Source organism: Mus caroli, chromosome 5, assembly GCF_900094665.2.
Source record: "Mus caroli chromosome 5, CAROLI_EIJ_v1.1, whole genome shotgun sequence".
NCBI classification, from domain to species: Eukaryota; Metazoa; Chordata; class Mammalia; order Rodentia; family Muridae; genus Mus; species Mus caroli.
The window spans coordinates 26,296,719-26,320,956 of record NC_034574.1 but is presented as its reverse complement, the minus strand read 5'-3'; the positions used below and the strand labels follow the sequence as shown (position 1 = coordinate 26,320,956).

General features: G+C 46.0%; 2 protein-coding genes across 4 annotated transcripts in view; one reads left to right on the top strand and one right to left on the bottom strand.

Annotated features, from left to right (window-relative positions):
* Positions 1-12,972, top strand: part of Rbks (ribokinase) — an 81,194-nt gene extending 68,222 nt beyond the window's left edge. Inside the window, exon 7 of one of the 3 annotated variants that reach the window (XM_029477549.1) lies at positions 12,740-12,972. In XM_029477549.1, coding sequence (XP_029333409.1) covers positions 12,740-12,913 — 174 coding nt within the window. In that variant the 3' untranslated portion in view covers positions 12,914-12,972. Of the gene's footprint in view, positions 1-4,933; positions 5,380-12,739 lie in introns of those variants that run through there. The other 2 variants (XM_021162862.2, XM_029477544.1) reach the window with 2 other exon arrangements.
* A 1,832-nt stretch (positions 12,973-14,804) lies between these two features.
* On the bottom strand, positions 14,805-23,973 carry Mrpl33 (mitochondrial ribosomal protein L33). The gene is made up of 4 exons (XM_021162864.2): positions 23,883-23,973; positions 23,270-23,288; positions 20,973-21,079; positions 14,805-15,072 (listed from the first exon to the last, which is right to left on the bottom strand). Exons 1-4 carry the CDS (start codon positions 23,902-23,904, stop codon positions 15,023-15,025), a joined length of 198 nt encoding a protein of 65 aa, XP_021018523.1. The 5' UTR covers positions 23,905-23,973; the 3' UTR covers positions 14,805-15,022.
* Between the last annotated feature and the right edge of the window lie 265 nt (positions 23,974-24,238).

Below are 24,238 nucleotides of genomic sequence, written 5' to 3'. Positions count from 1 at the left end.
GGTTTCTGTTTAGAATGCTGGAGTCACAGGAAGAAAGACTGCTGACCACAGAAGGCAAGGCCAGTCTTTCTAGCCCAATGAGTCACTATCAGACACTTTGGTTTTAAGTGCCATTTATTTGCAGATATGTAAAGTTGTTTAAGCACAAAGCATATTAACAGAGCAAGAAGAATAGGGCCTTTCTTCTTCCACTTTTAGCTTGCACTCAGGATTCCTTTCCTCCTTTCTGAATTATAGAATGAATTCATTTACCACAGACATTTTTGGGCAAATAGAGGTCTTAGCCTATTTTCAGTCTCCATAAGCCATTTTTCTCCATGGCTTCCTAGACTGCAGACAACAAGCTTTCCCCAAATTTCTACCCCCAGCACAGAGTGAGTTTCAGGTAGAAAGTGAAGCTAGAGAAGGGTTCTCAGAGATTGCTGAACATGGCTTACGGGATGGGCTCCAGCTTGGACTGGAGGTAGGATGAAGGGCACGAAGGGGTACAGAGTTGTCAGCTGTGTACGTTATTGGGTAAGTCTGCATTTTATACGAGATCTTTTGGATGCAAGTGTTACTTCAGACCACCCCATCAAGATGTTCCAGAATTGGTGTGACTGGCCAGAAAGAGGCCATCGCTGACTGGTGAGGCTGAAAGAGAACCCCAATACATGGACAGGCCCATGGGGAGCCAGCAAATGACCTCTGTCAATCCAGGAGCCATGTGTCACCAATCAGAGGGCAGCCAACCTGAACACCAAAGCCCTGTACACGGGGAAATCTGAGAGCTCTAAGAACAGTGTGTCCAGCAGGGGCTTCTCTTGGCTGTGACTCAACTTTAAATAAAATCCTAGTGATACGGTTGTTATTATCACCTGTTATCTTACAAATAAAGGCAGGGCACCAGCAAGCAAGGAATCTAGAGCTTTTTGCTGCACAGTAGTTGAAGTTTAATCAATGTAGTGAAAACAGGGAAGCCAGTGTCCCCTTTAGTCTCACCTCGGCCTTTTTGGACCTGAGAACCCTGGAGCATCAGCTCCCTTTGATTTTACACTTGACCTCCCATTCATCCTTCTCACCCATCTAAATGAAAGCCAGCCTCAGCCCCAGAAACCCTGTTCCAGATAGAAATACATAATTCAAGAGAAATACTGATGTCAAAGAAGAGGCACACCGATCTGTGTCAGCACTCACTGTAAATTAGAGAGGAGTACAGGGAGAGTTTAATGTAATGTAGAATGGAAATTAAAGCAGAGCCAATATTTAGGCATTCCTCCGCCTCCCCTCCCCTGCTGTGACACAAAGCATTGACTTTCTCTCTGCCAAGCACTAATGTCATATGTTGTGGGCTTTTTTCTCTCTTCTTCTTTTTTCTTTTTCTTTTTTCTCCTACTGGGATTCTTCTCTAGGTGAAACGTTACATGTTTGTCTCTGGCATCTAAAATTTGACCTTTTCACCTGTTCTGATCACAATAGCAAAACTCAGACTTTTCCCTCTGTCTTCTAATCTACACCCCTCATGTTAGCAGCAGAGAACGGCCCCCTGCCTGCTCAGCTTCCCTCTTCCCTCTTCCCTGACACCATCTAACAACGTGGCCTTTCTGTGCTCTCTTTATCCGAAGCTGAAAAAAAAAAAAAAAATAAAGGTTGACAATGAACATTTCGCAGTGGGAAGCCGGGCAAACTGTTCGCGTTCTCCCGACTCTTCAGCTTGTCTGGCAGAGCCTCCCTTTCCTAAAGGCCAGTGAGGAAAAGTCACAGTTTTCCTCAAACCAGCCTGGTGCAACAGCACATCTGGTGGTCAGGAAGCAGAGGCAAGAAAGTCACAGTGAATTCAAGGCTAGCCCCCTCTATCTGAAAAAAAGTAAAAACAAATCAAAAGAGACCCGTATGGAGTTCTCGATCCTGTTTCCTGCCATTGTTTTTTACCAAATGGTGGAATTCCACAGTGTGATCCTAGACCTAAATGACTAGACTTGGTTTTTAAATGATTCACTGTTTCCAGAAGTAAATTCCTTTGGAGAGTGTCTCAGCCCACAGCATCAGTACCACCTGGGAACTCATTAGGAATGCAAATCCCAAGCCCCACCTAAGGTTTAAAGGATCGGAAGGTTTGAGGTCGGAGCACAGCGATCTCCAGTTTATCCAGCCCTCCAGGCTATTCTAAAGTCAAGATTGAAAACTACAAGCTTAGAAGACGTACATTTGCTTCCACTGAAGATACCCAAAGGGACACCATATATTCTGAAGGAATTCCAAAAACACTTCCAAAATATTTATGGGCAAAGGCCAAAGCCTTTGGAGGTACTGAACCTCAACCAAAGACATCCAAGCTGCCTCCTCACCTGTCTCTGAGCTAGCTGGAAACCGGAAGCCAGCCTGCCTCGGGATTGTAATGAGACTCATTTGAATCACATCTGTAAACACATCCAGTAGGCAGACAAGAGCGCAGGGGTCTTCTTCACTTTGCAGCCAGGATTGGGGCTATGAGTGAGTGAGCACTGTGTCTGGGACAGGCAGAAGGGCCTGTGTTGATCATTTCCCTGCCCCAACTCACTTTCTTGTCCAGCCAATGCCCTGCTGGGCTGGGTGTGTTTCAGGCTCTGCCTTTCAGCCTTACCAAGTTGATCTGGCATTAAGGCAAACCATTTCCTGATTAGTGGCTCACCCCAATATGAGGGACTCCACCCTTGTTCGGACATGCTGGGTTTGATGGCTTCCCAGGGATGTTCTGTTCTAGTCCTCAGGGTGGGCAGTGTCATGTGGAAACCAAAGCTTTCATGCCCAGTTCGGTCCACACCTAAGGCCTCCATCTCAGACCTGTGCACTGGAGTCTTGACTTTTCCGAAGGAAGCTGAACATTTGTCTTACAGCACCCCTTAAGCAGCACAGGCCATCGAGATCCCTCAAGCTGCCCAAGGCTACAGAAAGGAAGACTGACCATGTTAATGCTGAAGAGCATGGCGGCCTTCCCCACAGCTTCACCATAGCAAGTCTCACAGCAGACTCTGGCACGTTTCTAGTTTAATCTGGAAACATCACGGGCTTTTGGTAAAAATCTCTGAGGAAGAAGAAAACAACCTTTTCTGCAGCGTTTTTTTAGGAATGAAGTTTTTGTAACTAGTTCCCACTGGATCAAAAGCAGCCTCACTTTCATAGGAACTACACCAAAACTATGCCTCACTATGAAGTAACAAATCATCAGTTAATTATAGAATTAAACTATGAGATTATTCTACTCTAAACTGTGTATATATTCAGCAAGTCTGTAGAGACAGAAAGTAGATGAGACCAGAGGGCAGTGACTAGATGAAGTTTCTTTAAGGGGGATGAAAACGTCTAAAATTAGACTATGTTATTGGTTGCTTGGCCATGCCAGTTGTACTCCTTAAGCGTGTGAACAGTGTGGTGTATGAATTATATCCCAGAGTCAGGATCTGGGGAGAGGTTGTTTGTTTATTTGTTGTATTTTTCTGTAGGAGAAGGTTATAGGTTAGTGGTAGAGGTCCTGGGTTCCATCACTGCCAACACACACACACACACACACACACATACACACACAGACACACACACACAGACACACACATACACACACATACAGACACACACATACATACACACACACACACAGACACACACACATACACACACAGACACACACACACACATGCATCAAATGACTAGCTGATTATAGAAACCAAGGAATAAGTCTCAGTTCTTGATTAATGTGAACTTCTGATCATTTGGACTATATTTTACATTTGGCCATAAAATGAGAGTATTTTTAAGGTCGATTATCTCAGCCTAATCATTAACATTTATCACAAAGGGGCAAGGACATGGACATCTGTGATATAATAAATTGTCATGTTCCCTGCAGATTATTTAGAGTGGAGATCAGCTACAGCTTACAGAGAAGAAATCTGGGTTCTGGCTGGCTGTCATGATGTTCATAAACTGATCTGGTTTGGGAAGGCGGAACATTTGAGGTTGGGGAAGGACGTGATCTCATCCCCCTGAGATAAACATGAGCTGATAACAGGAGAGGGATCCCTTCCGGTGGGAGCTGTGAACTGAGCTCTTGCACAAACAGCCTATCTCAGGCTCAGTCTACCAGAGAGCTCACTGTGCCATGCCTACCCAGGTGGAGCCTTTGCACTGTTGTGCCTGGGAAATAGTATCAGTCTTCCTCGTCCCCATCTGCTCCTGAATTCCTTCTTCTGAGGCTTTGAGACTTCCCAGTATTTACTGGTAACCATGTTAGAACGTCTGGCTCAATGGAAAGACAGCAGGGAACCACCAACAGTTACCCACTATGCCTTGCAATAGTGTTTGTCTTTAGGGTAACCCACACGTCAAAGACCCTGTCCAGCCCACTTGCCCTTCAGAGCATGAGGCCTCCCCCTCAGTATTTCTCAGATGTACTCTTGTCACCCCCTGCCCCAAAGAACCTTGTAAACGTTTTCCTCCTCACCCTTCTTTTCCGCGTGAAATATTGAGCCAGCAAATATACTCATCTGCACATTTAGACTTCCTGTCCCTCTTTAAAGACACACCAACCACTTGGGAACCCATACCCTGTATGAAAGAAAAGTCCTCAGCTGAGTTTCCCTGCTCACCCCAGCAGCTAGAGCTGACCCGTCACATGGGGAAGGGAACCCTGAAGCCTGATGGCTCTGATCACCAAGATGAGCTCTGACCTCAGATTCCAGGGCTGCTAGGAGAATCTTAGCCCAGGCTTGCTCAGTCACCTTTGGAGCTCTGCTCCACCTCTCCCTGGCAGTGACAGCATCTGCTCAGCCATGGAGAGCAGAGTGTTCTACCAAGCTATAGTGCAGTGGAGGTCCAGGATGTCGGTCATTGCCATGGGAAGCCCCCTTTCTGAGCCGATCTCCAGCCCCACCTCTCTTGGCTTTGACTCTTCCTAAAGCCTCTGTTCCTTGTCCCCTAGGAATGTCTGAGCCTTGCCTGGCTTCCCCAATTCTGCACTGACCCCAGGACTGTCGACTCTACTCCCGTTACTTGAATCTCATGAACTCACTAAAGGGTTCATCGAGAACCTCACCTAGCCCACAGAGGAGTGAAGGTCAAAGATCTGGAGAAATTCTGATGGCCACTGCTGGAGCTCTTTACATCCTGGCCTGCATAATCAGGGGCTCTGGGATACTAGTTTCTACCCCTTCCAAGCCCTCTGACTCTTCTCCTCTGAGCTGGGAACAGAAAATCAACCTTGCTCTAACACTCAATAGATGGAGTCCCTATGATGGTGACCCCTTCTGTTCCTGGAACCTTGTCTGACCCCACTCATCTAGGTCATGAGTTTCTACTACATGTAAAAGAAATGGCCTCTGATATGATACCATGTAGTCTGCCCTGCTGTGTTGAACACCCATTCTGCCAGGCTCTCCTGGACCCCCTGACAGTGTCTGAATTAGTAGCTACAACAGTCCCATCATACAGGTAAATAGATGCAGAAAAGCTGAACAACCTGCCAGAGATCACACAACCAATACATTAGTCAGATCTGTCTGACCCCACCCCATTTGTGCATGGTTCCACTTGAGAAAACACCTCAGTTGTGAGTTTTTCAAATGGCAGAGAGGCTTCAATACAAGTGAGAAGGCAACCCACTCACCATCCCTAAAAGATGACTGAGAAAACAAAGAGACTGAAGAGAGATTAAAAGGTCCTTCTGCATGGTGTCCCTGAAGTTTGGGATGCCTAAACCCAATCAGGTTCTCATGCCTTAGCTCCTGGACAGGGGGAGGAGGCAGAAGTCTATGCTTAGACATCAGTGCCAGAGGAGGGTAGGCCTGACTGCCAGGCCAGCCTAGAGCAACTGAGGCATCTCCCTAAAATGATCCCTGGAAGGCAATTCCATTCCGAACCAAGTGCAGAGAGCAGGGCTGACCCGAGTGCTCTAGAGCAAACCTGGCCCCCAGCACCATGTAGAAGGTAGTGGGGACCCTGACAATTTACATCTGCCCTCTTCTGAGCCCCTAATCAAATCCTTGAAAAAGAAATGGTGTGTCATCATGTTTCAGCCATTTCTGAAACCACAAGCAGACTAAGGAATTCAGCCTGCAGTGTGGGCTCTGAATAGCTCTATGGAGGGAGAGGCCTTGAAAAGAAAAGCAAGTGGTATCTACTTGTCAGATGGAATGTGTGAAGACATCCAGGAGGAATGTGGGGGCTCTGTTCGGGTGGCTCCGGCAGTTTGGCCTCTGAATCATGCCATGTGGGTTCAGATTCCTAACAGATGAAGCCTCAGGGCTGACATCACTCTCGCAAGATCACCCGGCGCTGCCCAGCAAGTGTTTTACCTTGGGGATTTTCCCAACCACATTTAGTATCTGTCATTCCTTCCAACTCACCCATTTTCTATCATCTGGAATTTGACAAACTAGGACTCTTATAAGCCTGTTTCATTGCTGGTACCCCCCTCCTGTAAAATGAGGCATTCTTAGAACAGCATGTGCTCTTGCTCACGTTCCCTCCCTCCCTCCCTCCCTCCCTCCCATAGTTTCCAGGTAGCCTCAGCTCTGGTGACTTCTGATCTCTGTTACACTTCAGCCTCTCACTCCCAGGACGACAATACCTGCTTGAAACCCCCAGGCCTGCTCTGGCCATGGCCAGTTTTCTCCCATCTTCTCCATCGTTCTTATCTTCCTCAGTTTCCTGCATTTTCTCCTTCCTCTTGAGACCCTCCTGGTTGTTGTTCCTCCCTCAGCAGTAAAGAGTCTCTGATTGTCCTTCTCAGCCTTTATTCCCTGAAAACATCAATTCCTCTGTTGTCCCCTTCTTCCCCCACACCTGCCTGAGGCAATCTAGTTCAAACTCTCTGCTCCTGTGGCAAGCATAGAGGAAATGGTACCTGCTGTGATTTGAATCCAATTGGTCCCCTCACACTCACATTCTGAGTGCTTGTCCCCTAGGGGGTGGCACAGAGGACCTGGAGGACATACAGCCAGGCCAGCAGGTGAGTTGCTAGGCACAGGCCTTTGAAGGCTATATTCAAGCCAGCTCTGGTCCTCCTAGTCCACTGATGTGTGGGGGTATCTGCCACACACTCCTACCATGAAGTGCTTTTCTTGCCATACGAACCCCTGCCCCAGGCCTGGAATAATGAGGAAAACAACCCTCTCCTCCTCTTTTACTCAGTTCTTTAGTCACAGTGATGCAAAAGTAACCAACACGGTATCGCATGCAGGGCACAGGGAGAGATTCATGGCCTTCATGTTCATCCTTGACACAGCGCTTCCCACAAGGCAGTCAAAAAAGCCTCTCCACCTGTACTTCCTAAAACCCTTCCCTAGAGAAGACTAAGCAATGTCTACCTTACCTGTAAGGTTTCAACAGCAAACTTGAGCCACTGTAGTGCAGAATTACATGCAAGTGGTCATTCACACCCTAGCACAATGGAGGTCATAAAGAGGTGGCAGTCCTGTGCAACATGCTATGTCACTGGAGTCCCACACAGATGACCTCGCTGAAAACTGTGCCTGTAAGCGCTGCCTTTTCTTTAAATATCAGAGAGTTGTTGACATGCCTTGAACCAAGGAGAATCAGTGTCCTCAGGTTAAAGCTGGGGACGGCACAGGGTTGCTGCAGACCTCCAAGACACTGTGAAAATCACAAGATGCCTCACTGCATGGCCTCTTGGCTTTGTGTGACTCACTCACTCACAGGCACTCGGGTGCAATGCAAGTTGCACAACATGGAGCACAGTTTGAACTGTGCCTTCCTCCAGGGATCCTGGTGAACATCCAAGAAGTAACATCCAGGAGGCCCAGAAGAGCCTGACAATGAGGGAAGAAAAGAAAACCAGCTACTGCGGCCAGCCAGCACGTGGCTCAAGTGAGGGTGCTGTGCTGGGGTAGTAGTCTACCATTTTAAAGCATTTCCTTCCCAGCTCCCACCTTCATCAGACAGCCCTCAGAGACTGGGTCTGAACTGGGTCAGTTCAGTGATGGCACAGAACCATGATCTTAGACAAGAGCCCCAGGAAGGCAGGGAGCAGAGGAGGGAGTGGAAAGTAGGGTGTTGGCCAGAGAAGGTGGTCTGAAAGGAAGGAAGGAAACAAGAGAGCAGCCTCCACAGAGCAACACTGCCTCAGGCCTAGCAGCAGAGCCCCCCCTCCCCCCAATCCAGCTTGGCCCTGTCTGTCAAAATTGTCAAAATTCTCCCCTCTCAGGTCCTGGCCTTGAGGCCATCCAAGCAGCTTTGCCAGTGCACTGCCTACACCACTAGCCTTCAAAACCCACCTTCCCCCCCACCCCCACCCCCACCCCCACCCCCCACACCACCGCGTCCTTGTGTGCTGCTCTGCTGAAGTGATTGATAACCACGACGACCTAAAGCATCCTAGGGAGGAGAGCATTTTTATTTGGCTCACAGGTTACAGCCCAGCATGGAGGAACTTGATACAGGAACCTAGAGGCAGGAGTTGAAGTAGAGGCAATGACGGAGTGTTGATTCCTGGCTCTCTTTTCATGGCTTGTTCACAGTGGCAGCGTCCACAGTGGGCTCAGACCTCCCACTTCAGTCATTAAAACAAACAAATAAAACACTGCCACCCCCCCCACACACACACACACACAGGAACCTCATTATATAGCACTGGACATTTTTACTGTCCTTCACATCCTGACACAAGAGCTGCCTCCACACAGAATGTCTCAGAACACAGGAACTTGGGGAGCCTTGGGAAAGCAGGGAGTGCAGAATGCCACGTGTACTGTGGGTAAGCAGCTGGCCCTCAGGAGGGAAATGTTCTGAGAAGGCAATGAGTACTAGCCACGTGGGTGACTGTCGGAAGGAGGGTAAGTTATGCCATCACCCCTTTTGGCATAAAAATAATGTTCAATAAAAGGTTAAAGCCATCAAGTTCTATCAATGAGATGTATTCCATTATACCAAGAATGATTGATTGGAAAGTACTTTACTTACAGGAAAATCACTGAGAGAATACAGCTTCCACTTTTAAAGCACTTCCATTAAAAAAAAAAATCATACCAATGTATAAAAATAGTTATACTAAAAATGTGAATCAACAGCCAAGTAATTTATTGGCACTTGAAAGCCTTGTGGTATAAATAGAGCCAACAATGAGAATCTCAAGTAACTCTGAGCCGTGGCAACCTGACCTCACACAAAAGAAAGTCACATGCGCCACACTCGGGGCCTCACTCAGGGCCAGCCAGCCACCTCGGAAGAGATGCTTAGGAGAGAACAGGATGGAGCTGGAACGATTAGGTCAACATCAAGACTGGTCAGGCAGGGCAGGCAAGAGACAGAGCAGGCACAAGTGTAGACCCCAAAGAGTTTACAAGTTGTCCTGACTATAGGCCTCTGCCTAAAATGCACAGCATGGTGTATTCAGGGTCCTAAGGAAAGCACAGAGTTCCTCAGATACTAAAGAAAATAGAGATTTGTTTCAACTCTGAGATGTTCCCTTCTACCCTTCCTTCCTGCCCACAGAGAGGTGACATAATGCACTGATTTCCCGGGGTGCTCTCGAGTTTACTAGTAATGCCTTACTATCTGAGGTTCAGTTCCTTGTTTGTTTTGTCTTGTTCTGTTGGGGAAGGTCAAAGTAAAGGGGAAATGAAGTCCGAGTATGTGTTGTATGTAAAGTATCCAGCTTTGAAGCCTCCTACTGCAGAGCAAGGCTGTCACACCTGGACTTCCCCACCATTCTACTCTATACGAAGGAGAATCATATCTCTGCCCTTTATGCATTTCCATCCTTGGGTGTAGTATGGCTTTCAAGGGTTGGGGCTCCATGGCCCAGCTGCCACCTGCTTTGAAATAGCCCTACATCTCACTTCTGGTGAGGTCAAAGCCATAGCAACTGGAAGTTGGTTCATTATCAACTGAGTACACACATTGTGTGTGTGTGTGTGTGTGTGCATGTATGTAAAGGCAAGAGGTCAATCCCCAGGAACTGTGTTTATGTGGAAGATGTGTATATGTGACATGTGCTTATATGTGCAAGAACATATGTCCATGCATGCACATGCAGAGACCAGGGACAGTAGGTGTCTTCCTGTTGTTTCCCATCTCCCTTTTCTTCTTCCCTTGAGACAGGCCCTCTCACTGAACTGGAAGCATGCAGCTTGAGCCAGGCAGCCTGGTTACCCAGCAAGTGCCCAGGACCTGCCTGTCTCTGCCCTAATGTGCAGCCATGCCCAACTTTTAGGTGAATTTCAACCCAGGGCCTTGGGCTTTCACAGCAAGCTCGCTCACCTACTGAGTTATCCCCTGCCTTGATTTCTGAGATAGGCTTTGTTATAGTCTGACGCTCACCAAGTAAGGTAGGCCAACTGGCCAGCACGAACCAGGGTCTGCCTGTCTCCATCTCTCTAGCACTAGAACTGCAAATGCACACCACCATGCCCAGCTTAGATGTGGGTTCTGGAATCATCTACAAACAAGGAGTCACCAGGGAAGGTGGAGGTGATCAGACCTCTCTGCAGTGTTTAACCAGGGGGTGGGGACTGCCTCAGGCAAGGTTCTTGGTTAAAAAAACAAATAAAGCAGCCATGTCCTGCTATGCATGGTCCCATAACCAGTGGTGCTGCTAATATCTTGAGTCTCAGCTTTCCTGCAGCCACTTTCACAGACAAGTGTCCCTCCCAGTCCCCCTCCACTTTCAGGTGCCTGGCCACAGTGCGCTAGAGTATCCACCAATGCAGGCAGGAGCTTCTCTGGATTCATTCCACAATGATGCAGTGGAAAGCCACAAAACGTTTTAAAGAGAGAGAAATCATTCAGAGGCAAATATTGTCACAACTGCAAATTCACAAAGGGAGGCTTTTAAAATTCCTTAAGTCTTTTACATGCCTATAAACTGAGTGAAGACTCAGGAGGCCGAGACAGGAGAATCACGAGTCTAAGCCAGCCTAGACTGGGCAGCAAAACTCCAGATCAGCTGTGGGCTGCATAGGGAGACTATCACTCATCAACCCCCAGACCATTTACAAACTCTGGCCCACCGTTTAATACTTAGTCCACAGGCATTCTGCACAAATGCCCTGGGACACAGACAGCTCTTACTATGGAGTCCTGGCTGGCCTTGAAGTCACTATGTAGACCAGGCTGGCCATGAGACTGTAGTTCCTGCCTCTGTCTACTGATTAAATCCAGGGACTAAAGTTCTTCACCATATCTAAATGGCTCTCACTACTCTTTGCATCCACTATTAATGGAAACATGACTAATTTTAGGGATAGAGAGGGAATATACAAAATGTGCCTGGGGCATCTTGTCCCAGAAAGCAAGCAAGCAAAAATGATGGAGCTAGTGTAAGAGACCACACACAGGAGGCAGTTGGAAAGAACCCAATTGCCAAAGCTGGGATCAATGAACAATGAATAAACTATTAGATAATAGCCCAAAAAATGAGTTCATAGTGATACAAATGATTAAATAAATGGAGGGAGAGGACAAATTTTGTATGGAGAACTCCAATCTATGTCAATTCTCTCTGCTCTGTGTCCAGGATCTAAAGCATAAGCTCAGAACTCCAGCCACTTACGAACAGTGTCTGGCTAGGGATGGAGCTCATAGGTTCAGGTCCTGGCACTACCACATAAACCTGATATGGTGATACATGCCTGCAACCCCACAGGGGAGGTAGAAGCAGAGGATTGGGAGTTCTGGGTCACCCCTGGCTACTTAGCCTTTGAAGCCAGACTGAGCTACACAAACCCCTGCTTGGTGGGAAAGGATAAAAGATTAGATCCTTGTTGATTGGCTTATAGAGTACAATATGAAAAGAGGAAAATGACTGAAGAAAATCTGGCAGAAACCACTCACCCACATGGCCAAGGAAACTCAGAACACACATCCTTGCTTTGATGTGACAGTTTAGAGACAAATCCCATAGCTCGGCATGGTGGTACATGCCTGTAATCCTGTGGAGAGAATCTCTCATAAGCATCACATATCAAAAAAAAAAAAAAAAAAAAAAAAAAAAAAAAAAAAGCATGTATGGCCAGTGAGCTGAGGCAGGAAATAGATGGAACACTTGCAGAAAGAGGGAGGATTCTGGTAAATAGTGAGGTAATAAAACAAAATGCAGGAAAAGACACAGGGAGAGATTCAAGGGAGACACTGTGAGGCTGAGGCATGAAGAACGAAGCAGTCCAAGACTGATGGCATGCTAGTTAACCAAGTGATAGACATAGAATGGTTTGAATAGGTTAAATAAGTTACAAGCTAGTCAGGGAATGAGCCTAAGTTTATGGCCTCAGTATTCAATAATAATTAGTCTCCGAGTCATCATTCCAGGAGCAAGGGTTCAAGAAGAAAAAACAGATATTTTTTTTACATAATCCCAAACTGGAGAGACTGGGGCTAGCCTGGGTTATATTGTGCGACCCCATCCTAAGGCAGTCTGCAAAGTAGCTGACCTCTAATCCGTCATCAAACACTTTCCTGTCATAACCTGTGGGTATGGAAGGAAAGAGGACACTGAGCAGAAACTAATAAGATCCACGTAAGGTATCAAGCTCAGCTAATACTGTTACGTCCTCGGTCTGGGCGAGTGTGCCACATCTGGGTGTTAACAAAGCTGGGCTGGAGTGTCTTTGCTCCTTTTCTGGAACTCTGAAGCTATTATAAAATTAAAAGGATTGGTTTGGTTTGGGTACTAAAGCTTGAACCTCAAGCCTTCCAAAGACCAGGCAGGTTCCCTACCACCGAGCCACAGCTCGGCTACATGCTTGTCTTCATAATTGTGCTTCCATTGCAGGGTGCTGGTGACAGTTTTGTGGGAGCGCTGGCCTTCTACCTGGCTTACTACCCAAATCTGTCCTTGGAAGAAATGCTCAAGAGATCCAATTTCATCGCTGCAGTCAGTGTACAGGCCACAGGAACACAGTCCTCTTATCCATACAAAAAAGGCCTCCCTCTTGCTCTATTTTGACTACTGCTAACCCCCAAATAAATACACTCTGGAAAGTAAATGCACATGGGTGTGGCTACTCAGCTCACAATTACTAGAAAATGTCCTTCCTTTATAAATATGTTCATTTATGAAGTTATCAAGCCTTCTTTGAGTTAGTGATGCTTTGCTATTTCATAGTCAAAAAAAAAAAAAAAAAAAAAAAAACCAACCACCAGAAATTCGATTCTACTGTTTAGAGAGCAGCAAAGTCTAGTGTTGAATGCACACTATACAGCAGGGGTGGACAGCAGTGCCTACAGCCAGAGCAAAGAATGTTCCAAAGAAAAAGGGACTAGCTGGGCGTGGTGGCACATGCCTTTAATCCCAGCACTCAGGAGGCAGAGGCAGGCGGATTTCTGAGTTCGAGGCCAGCCTGGTCTACAGAGTGAGTTCCAGGACAGCCAGGGTGATACAGAGAAACCCTGTCTCAAAAAAAAAAAAAAAAAAAAAAAAAAGAAAGAAAGAAAAGGGGACTAGCATTCAGCTCTGCCAAACACATTCTAAGGAGCCAACACTCACCCTTAGCATGTGTTGTTGAACTTGTTTTGGGGACTGGAGATGTAGCTCAATTGGTAAAGTGATTGCCTAGTATGAGTGAAACCCCATGCTTGATCCCAGCCCATGCCTGTAATCCCAGCACTCAGGCGGCAGAGGCAGGAGGGTCAGAAGTTCAAGGTCATCCTCGGCTACATAGCACATTTAAGACACCCTAGAATAAATACATGAAAGTCTGCCTCCCTCTAAAGTAAAGGAAAAGTAAAACAAGATGGCTCAGTGGTGAGGCACTGGCCACCTGACCTGATTCAATTCCTGGTACTCACACAGTAGACCAGAACCAATGCCAGCAAGCTGTCCTGTTTACATCTAATTCTGTTTCCTATTGAGTTGGTTTCCTCCAAAATCACAGACTGGACCTTGGGAAGGGGCTATTTTGGGACAGCATTGGCTCTGTGTGGCTGGGGGTGACACGATATTTTCTCAGGTATTTTAAAGGAAGTAGGATATGGACTAGCAATTCTAAAAAAGCTCATCATTTTAGCCAAAAATCTGAGGAAAAAAAAAGGAGGAATCTGAGGAAATTTGAAAAATCGTGGAAAACAGCCTGATTAAGGTGATAAGGGGAGCCAGCAGTCATAAATGAACAGGAGGGCTATCAGAATTAGCTCTGGAATGCCACCATGCCCCCAAAGTAGTGGACTACACTACAGCTCCTCTCGTAAAAGACAGGTACGGACAATCAGGTCCTCTGTGTCCTAAGGGCTTGTGACCAGTTTGGGCTGCACAGCAAGGTCCATTCCAGCCTACACTACCCAACGAGAGCTTGTCTCTCTCAAAGCTCAAACCAAAGATACGGAACTTAAGGCTCTGGTGAGCTGTTTAAGAATATGGACCAGGGCTGGAGAGATGGCTCCGTGGTTAAGAGCACTGACTGCTCTTCCAGAGGTCCTGAGTTCAAATCCCAGAAACCACATGGTGGCTCACAACCATCAGTAGTGAGATCTGATGCCCTCTTCTGGTGTGTCTGAAGACAGCGACAGTGTATTTATATATAATAAATAAAAAAAAATTAAAAAAAAAAAAAAAAAAAAAGAATATGGACCACTGTTCCTAAGGACACACACACATACAAACCAAAGCCGATGTTTTCTTTCCTTCCTGCTGCCTGCCAGCCTGTCACCACGAAAGCAGATTCTTCAGCACTGTCTGCAGCACTGTCCTATGGAGCACAGGGAGCAGCCGAGGGAGGCACTCCTGCTCAAGCCTCACTGTGGAAATGGCTTTCTTTAGGTAAAACAATAGTTATTTCTTAGTTAGGTGATTGGTTTTTTACACTTCATATGACAGACACAATACCTCTAAGAGACAAGAGTATAGGCTATTTTGATATTTTTTTATTAAGGCCTATAAAGCATCCAGAGAGATAAATATGTGGTCTCTGTGAAGGACTTTTTCGGCTCTGTCCCTTGGCCAACATCCTCCGAGGCCACGCTGCAATTTCCTCGTCTTCATTGCAAACTGCAGAGTTCGGAACGGTGCCTCACCCTCGATCTTCTCATTTATGAATCAAATTCATTTTCAATCCACTACTCAGAGGGAACGTATTTTTTTCTGTTCCACAAAGAGAACTTTTTTGTTCACTGTGAAGCAAGAAAAAGGGGTTGTAGGAGAAAAATAGGAACCATCATTGTTTTTATTAAAATATATATTATACCCTGAGCCCTCTATCCTCTTCCGTCATTTTTTCTGTTTGACGTGAGGATGAGCGGATTTGCAAACCCAGCCTCTCTATCTCACAGGCCAGAGAAGACAAAAAGAAATGGGTAAGAAGCCAAGGGAGGGGTCACCAGCCAATCAGCAATATCCTTGACATGCTACAAAGTCATTACTCCTATCAGTGTGAGCTACTGAGGCAAACATGGCAAACATTGACTTGGATCCAATCTCATAATGGGTGCACAAGAACCAGCTGGGCACTGGGCTCCAGAGCAGCATCGAGAGCTGCACAGTCACAGAGGAATGGCAGTCAGAAGGGAAGCAAACCACAGAACCTCCACTGTCTAGAGATGGCTTCACACCCCAACAGGAATGGTGCACATTGACAATGAGGTAGCATAGGAAAACTTCAGTATTACAGATTTACTGAAAAAGCTACTGCCTTGGCAACAGAGTGAAGCAGGCAGCTGCGAAAGGAGACTAGCATAGAGCCCTGAGTGCCCTATTATCTGCCATCAGCCTCCAGCCAACAGACAGACAGACAGACACACACACACACTCTCTCTCTCTCTGTCTCTCTCTCTGTCTCTCTCTCTCTCTCTCTATATATATATATATATAGATAGATAGATAGATATTCTATATATATATATAGAATCCAGTCATATATATATATATATATGACTGGATTCTTCCTTGCCACAAAAACAAGACACCCAAAGGAAAGCCGGGAGGCCAAAGGACTGTGTGACCTCATAGCTCCTGACTGTACACACTTCAGCTTTGTTTTCTCTTCTACAATGAAAATGGATACACCCCACATTAAATTTCCAAGCCATGATTAAGAATTAATTAGCTAAGAAGCTTATTTAAAATATACTGCTGTGGGCTGAAAAGATGGCTAGTTAAGAGCACTGGTTGCCTTTCAAAAAGACCCAGGTTTGGTTCACAGCACCCACAACTCAAGTTCCAGGGAATCTGACATCATCTGCAAGCACCAGGCACAGCCAATTCACCCTTACTAATAAATAATCAAAGAAAAAAACATTAAATACTCTGCATTTCTCACCTCCATCCTACTTCCAGTTCAGCAGCAGGAATTCAACAATTTCTTAAAAATTCTCTAGGTGGAATTCATGAGAATTTAAGAACCATTAACCACTCCAGAGAAATGTACCACTAAATTAATAAAATATATTATATAAGGGATATTTTTCACATACTTGGGATCATGTAAGACATGAGAGAATGTTTTCATTCACTAAGAGGCAATCAGGAGTAATTGAATGACCACATCCAGAATCTCTGGTTATTAGAGCAAGGCTTTAAGCTGGCCAGCCTGCACACACCTTCAATCCCAGTGCTTGGGAGGCAGAGGAAAGTAGACCTCGGCGTGACCTCGGCCAAACTGGTCTACGTCTCAAGTTCCAGGCTAGATCGTGATACAGAGAGAGACCCTATCCCAAACCACAACAACAAACAGAACAAGACTTTATGTATTAAAATACTTCTATCCTCTGCATTAATCCCTTTAATTAAGAATTTAGTATACAGATCTGTGACAGGCACTGCAGAATTTATAAGGAAACCATGATTTCATACAGCAGTGAATTGTAAGATGAGTATGAGAAAATCCAATAAAGCTCTTACGAACTGAGAAATCAGACCAAATGTGGTGGTAAATGTGTGTAATCCTAGCACTCAGAAGGCAGAAGCAGGAGGATTTCAAATTCATGGCCACATGGTAACACTCTGACCCCAAGCCCCCTCACACACACACACACACACACACACACACACACACCAATAAAAACAGAAACTGGCTGGGCATGGGAGACCAAGGCAGGTGGGTCTCTGTGAGCCCCAAGCAAGCCAAGAACACACAGTGAGACCTGAGGCAAAATAAAAAGAAAAGAGAAAAATAAGTCAGACTTCATGTAGAAGTCAAAGCGTGGTCCCTCAAGAACAACAACATTGAGATTTACTAAAACTGAAGCAGAGCTCCGGCTACAGCGGTGGGCAGACAGCACCTGCCCTCTGTGAGCCAAGGCACCAGGTTTGATCCCAGTACTGAAAAACAAAGTGCATACAAATAGCTAAGAGGCAGAGAGTGGAGCTCCGAATGCTGACTAGAGCAGAGAATCCAGACTGTTCTATCTTAGGGTTTTTATCTGGTTTGTTTGTCTGGGGAGTGGGCAGGGCAGGTTGGCAGTTCTAGGAATTGACTTAGAACTTCGTACAAATAAAACAAATAGTCTCCTCCCAGCACTTGGGAGGCAGAGGCAGGTGGATCTCTGAGTTCAAGGCCAGCCTAGTCTACAGAGGGAGTTCCTGGGCAGCCAGGGCTACGCAGAGAAACCCTGTGTTGAACCCTGCCCCCCCCAAAAAACAAACAAACAAATAAAAACAAATACTCAACCACAGAGCCATATCGCAGTTCTAGTTTTAAACAAGTATTAGGAAGGTACTCAAGCCACTTTTCCTGGACGAGTGTAGCTACCATTCCTCATCAAAGAAGCTGCACTTATAGCAAATGGAGACCATCACAGAAAACCACAACTGGACACAATACAGACATCAACAGATCATGGGAGCCCAGTCCCAACCGATACAGCTACAACACAGCTCCTACATCTGTGGTTCAAGGAACATCAAGGAAGAGGGGGCAGAATGATTGTAAGAGCCAGAATACCAAGAAGTCTGCTGAAAACTCTGTCCTAGAAACAAGACCGAAGAACAGAAGTATCAGTGGACACGCTAACACGGAAGGGGGAAATCTCATGAAGATTTTCTCACTCTAGACAAAGAGCTACACACAGCTAATGACTGCTGGGAGAGCTAGCCTCTCCCAGGGTAAGTCCCTTATTGACTGTCCAATGCAGGGCAGTCAGCCCTGATATGCACATATATACCCACACACATGACAATAATCAAAGAAAAGAGGCTATCAGCTTGGAGAGGACATCAGAGGGGTTCAATGGAGAGTAGCTGAGACAAGCTGGAGGGTGGAGGGAAGGTGAGTTCAATTTAAAATGTATTAAGAACAAAAAGCTAGTATCAAGAACATAAAATTGGCTGGGCCGTGGTGGCATACGTCTTTAATCCCAGCACTTGGGAGACAGAGGCAGGCGGNTTTCTGAGTTCGAGGCCAGCCTGGTCTACAAAGTGAGTGCCAGGACAGCCAGGGCTACACAGAGAAACCCTGTCTCGAAAAACCAAAAACAAAAAACAAAAAAAGAAAAACCAAAAAAAAAAAAAGAACATAAAATTGGCCCCAAGTACTAGAAATAGCCAGAAGAGCTGGGTTGTAACACTGACTCTGAGGAGTTAGGAATGCGGCTCAATATTAATATTAAAGGGTGCTTATGTTTCTGGGTTCGAAACCCAGCCGAGGGAAGGAAGGAGTATGGTTCCACTATGCATCAGTCCTGAGCCCCCTCCTCTGTTTCTTTCCTGGTGTGAAGACAACCATTCCCTCAAAGCTGTTGCCAGATAAACAGTGAGCACTCACGTGAGCTGAGCTGAAGTGACACACTGCTATCCACAACACTAAACATAATGCAATTTTCAGTCAAAATATTTGCTGTTTAATTCATAGAAGAATGAATCTGTCAAGTTCTTTCCCTACAGCTAACCTAAATCTATTCTGTTCCAATTAAAGTCTCTATTGCCTTGTTTAGTGATCCACAGAATTAAAACTGACAAGTTTTCGTTCTCTTTATGATAAACAAGATTTAATACTCTTATGTCTCAGCCTTTAATCCTTCCTCCTTGGCATCAGTTTTCTATGAGGAAAGTAAGTATAAGAGCGGTGGGGCTGAAGAGATGCCTCAAGGAATAAGAGTACCTGTTTAGGGGACCCAGACTCAACTTCCCACAGCCACACAGTGGTTTACAACCATCCATAGCTTCTCAGGAGCAACACAAGCCACAGAGGTGCACATGCAGACATGCAGGCCAAACACTCACAGATAAAATGGAGACTACTTGCAGACGCAGCCAGTTGTTGCCTCAGAGCAGTCTGTGAAACACTCAACTGACTAGGATCCTTCTGTATTTCATCTCTGATTTGCTTCCTAAGAGACTAACATTATCCTCCAACTAATGCTACTCACTGCAATAAAATGGTGGGGATGGGCCAGACTCTCTGGAACCCTGAGCAAGGCCAGCCCTAAAGCAAACATCTTCATTCACGGCAAGTCTATAGGGCATCTCACAGAACAGAAGGAAGCAGGTATCCCCTACCACAGGACATTCTCTTCTTCAAAAAAGACATTTGCTACCAACATTTCTTATTAGAAAACCTAGCTAGCCGGGCGTAGTGGCGCACGCCTTTAATCCCAGCACTCGGGAGGCAGAGGCAGGTGGATTTCTGAGTTCGAGGCCAGCCTGGTGTACAGAGTGAGTTCCAGGATCAGCCAGGGCTACACAGAGAAACCCTGTCTCAAAAAACCAAAAAAAAAAAAGAAAACCTAGCTATGTACAGGAAGCCAACATATGAACTTGTGATCTAAGACGCTCATGGTGCATTCTTTCCCAGTGTCACGAGAATGACAACCGTAATCCTAACTTCTCAAAAGCTAAGGGTGAAATTCCAGCATATTTAAACTATCACAGCTCATTTAACAAACACTTATCAATATCGGTGGCTTCCTAAAAGTCAACTCTAAAGAAGCTGAATGAAATAGCAGTAAAATATTACTATATTAGAATTAGTATAATTCTCTGCACTTTTTTTAACCAGTTAATACAAGGAAATCAGAAGGAATGAGAACACCAATCCAGTGTCAAACCTCTTCATTCCAGTAATTTCTCCACCATATAGGAATCTTCCTGAAATTTAGAGTTCTAGTCTTCACGACTAAGACTAGAATTCCCTTTTTATTACAGTAATAAATGGCCAGAAATATGGATATCATGAAAACAGCAGGGACTTTTATTTCTATAACAAAATGGAATTGAACAATTTTAAGCTGACAACTGAGCTTGAGGTTTTTTTGCCTCTTCATGCTAAGTCAGCCTTTCTCTTACGAGGAGGCAACTAAAGTGGGCAGACAACTAAAGCCCCGAACTCTAAAGTAAAACACCTGACAGCTTACTTTGCCGAGCCCACAAATTTTAGGAAAGGGTGGATCTCCACCCACATTGGCTGGGTTTGTGAGGAGACACCTAGCCTCTGGAACCTGTCTCTGTTTAGTTTGCTGTATTTACTTATTGTGAGTGTATGCGGGAGAGGCACATGTGTGTGGGTCAGAGAACAACCTGTAGGCCATTACTCTCTCCTACTATGCAGGCCACAATGATGGCACTCAGGCCACCAGATTCACTGGCCTTAATCCACCGAGCCATCTCATCAGCCCAAGTATGTCTGTCTCCTAGACAAACTTAAAGTTACCATTTATTATGGCATTTTTGGTAGATATCATGATAGAAAATCAAATGTCCTATCCCAATGTACCAACACATGCTCTCTATTTGTTTAACTCATACCTGAACCCTGTGACTTGCCACTGTTAGGCCACACCCTCCCCTTCGAAGACGACTGCCTATTCTTTAGATAGCTGAATTCCTCCGGTCATGTAACTAAACCCTTCTTAGAGCCTCTGTCTGACTATCCCAGCTCAAGTCCATCTCCCCGTGTCCCGATGGGTTTGCTCATAGCAGTTCCTTACCACGATGTCACATCTTCCCTCCCTCTCAAAGCTCCTGTGTCCTGGTGTATGTCCTGAGACATTCATTTGAATCCCCAGAGACATTCATTTGAAAAGGAGACAGAAGGTCCCGAGAACATGAGCTGCTGTGATGTCACTTCTCTGAGCCTTACCTATTGGATCATAGTGCAGAAGGGTCAGCTTCTCTCGGAGTCGGCTTCTCTTGTGGTTGAAGGAGAAACCTGTCCCAGCTTGGCTCACCAGTTTCACAAGGATAGTTCTAAGATCAAAAAATGCACTGTCACAAGCTCAAAACACATTAGGTGGGCCGCCAAGAACACACAGCACACTTTGCTATGGAGTCATAGTGGCCCTAAGAGGAATCCGTGCCATGACAGTCTACATTTCCCATTAAACTATTTCAACGGCTCTGAATCCCAAGGTCACCTACAGTGACTCCGTGACAACCTTGCCAAAACAGCAGCAGTGAGGAAGCCAAATCGGAGAATCGGCCTCTGAGGGCATCTCTCATGAGGAGCAGACATCTGGTGGGAGAATATACAGGGTGACAGTAGTCCCAGCTACATACAGCAAGGCAACCCTGAAGATGGCTGCCTAAGGAGAGCCGATCTTCCAAAAAGACTGATAGCAAGAAGGGACAAAGTAAAGAGATCTCACGGTTTACATCACTGACGCACAGGCCCTGGACACCTTTGTATCTCATTTAGTCATCCAAACCAGCAAACTTATCATTTATCTCCCTGACCTTTGACTACCTGTGCTGTTACTTTCTCGTATGTGTGTGTCATCTTTGCCTCCCCACATAAGCCATTCCTCATGCCATTACACATCTGAAGCACTTGAAACCACAATCGGGCATGGAGGCTCACATCTATAATTTCAGCACTCTGACTGAAGGCTGAGACAGGAGGATCAACCTGGACCACAGACTGAGATCCTGTCTCAAAACAAAATAAAGCCAAGAAGGGCCACATTACTCCTCAAACGATGCCCCTGAAGACTACAGTATTTGTTGATGGAACAAGAAAGACAATGATGCTAGGTCTGGTGGTACAGGCCAATAATCCTAACCACTTAGGAGGCTGGAGCAGGAAGTTCACAAGTTCAAGGCCAACCTCAGTGTCTTAGTCAGGGTTTCTATTCCTGCACAAACATCACGACCAAGAAACAAGTTGGGGAGGAAAGGGTTTATTCGGCTTACACTTCCATGCTGCTGTTCATCACCAAAGGAAGTCAGGACTGGAACTCAAACAGGTCATGGAGCAGGAGCTGATGCAGAGGCCATGGAGGGATGTTCTTTACTGGCTTGCCTCCCCTGGCTTGCTCAGCCTGCTCTCTTACAGAAGCCAAGACTACCAGCCCAGGGATGGTCCCACCCACAAAGGGCCTTTCCCCCTTGATCACTAATTGAGAAAATGCCTTACAGCTGGATCCCATGGAGGCATTTCCTCAACTGAAGCTCCTTTCTCTGTGATAACTCCAGCCTGTGTCAAGCTGACACAAAACTAGCCAGTACACTCAGCAACTCATTGAGTCTGAAAACTTAGAAAAACAAATATGAGGCTGAACAGAATTCAGGGAGAAAGCTTGTGCCCAGCATGGGCCTAAGTTCAATCCCCAGTACTGGAGGGGAGAGAGGGTTATGTAATTAACATAATTATCCATTCAGTCACAACGATTCAACAAGTCTCTATGGGGTACTTACTCTGTGAGGAGCCCTACAAGAAACATAAAACTAAGGCTGTGCCTCCTAGGGCTGAAATTATGGAGCAGATGAACTGGCACATAGGCAAGGCACAGGTCTAGCCTCTCGGTTCCAGCTGCCTAACGCTTAGCTCTGCAATCTTTCTAGTGCTTGGACTGACTTCTAGAAACAGGCTCTAGGTTTCCATCAAATCAGAGCTCATCTGTAGATTCCTGCAGAAGACTCCAGGCAAATGGCTCTGGTGGTAGAGCCAAACAGATCACCAGCCTGATGCTTGCTTTAGGAGCAAAGCAATGAACTAATAGATTCTGAGGTGAGACAAGCAGCAAAGTTCCTTTACACAAAGGCTGTGAATACTCCCTGGGGCAGAAGGGAGACAACACAGTCCTCAACTTACACCCTCCGTTTACCTCAGTGCAAATGCACTGCTTTGCAAGAGGCCAGATTTCCCACTGTGCTCTCTTCCCCAGTTAGTAACAGGGTACCTCGGCTTCCTACCAGCCACTGAAGGAAAGAGGAAGCAGAGTTGCTAAGCAACATGATCTGTGGTTTTGGTATATCAGATGCATTCTCAGCTTAGGTATCTGCAACCCAGAATCCAACTGTCAATGATAGCGCCATCAAAGGACTTTTCCCCCAAGGTGTTCACATCAACAAAATAATTAACCAAATAAATAACCCCAGATCAACTCTTGGGAGATCAAACCCAAACACTGGACCAATAAAACAAAAACCTTTACTTACTTTGACTTGCTCTTGGCAACTTGTGTGTGTAAAGGTTGGAAGAAAGAAAAAAAAATAAGGTTGTTATTTTTTTTTTTACTCGAAGTGCTTATCAACATTAGTTGTAACCAAAAACACTTTAAAAGTATTCCCCACTTACACTAAAATAACTTTTTCCTGGTGTGAGTCTGGCCCACACAATTTTGAATGTTTTTTGTTGTTGTTGTTGTTTTGGTATAATCAACAGTTGTCTGCCATCTTAACAACGTTCTTAAGTAGTATCTGCTCTATCCCCACCCTTCTATGGTGTAAATATGTGTACTGCAACAAATCTCTTGTTTGAACTTTAGAGACTGCAGCAAAGTCGCCTGAGATGCTAACTCTAACCAGGATGTCAGCCAGGAGCCAGGCAGCGGGGTAACACCACAGCGGCCAGTAGACGTTCTTCGGACACCCCTGCAGAGGGCGACGGGGCTCCCGCCGCCTTCTCACCAGACCCGGAGGCGCGCCGCGGGGTGGCAGCCGCCGCGCCAGGTCCTCCACCCCTCCACCCCTCCGGGCTCCACCTCGGGACCTGCGGGTCGCCGCCTCGGCTCCACGCCGCAGGCCCTGCCGCCGCCTCAGACCGACTTACAAGAGACAGCGGAAAGCAGCATGGCTTCCGTCCCCCGATTCTCACCCAGACCGGCCTAAAGAGCTCAAGGACTGCTTCCGGGGCATGCGCCGGTTCCGGTAGAAGGCTCAGGAAGTGGACAGAAGCCACGCCCTCCCCTGAAGTTCGGGCAGTCTCTGACTCAGTGATTTATTGGTAGTGAATTTTGTGGTATTACGGGAAGGACCCCCCCTCCATACAAAAGATAATACTGCCAAATATCACAAAACCCAGATCTGCCTGGCTCCAAAACATGTACCCTTTCCCAAGAGACACTGATCTATCATTTTTAAAAAAAATTTTATTAGATATTTTCTTTATATACATTTCAAATGCTA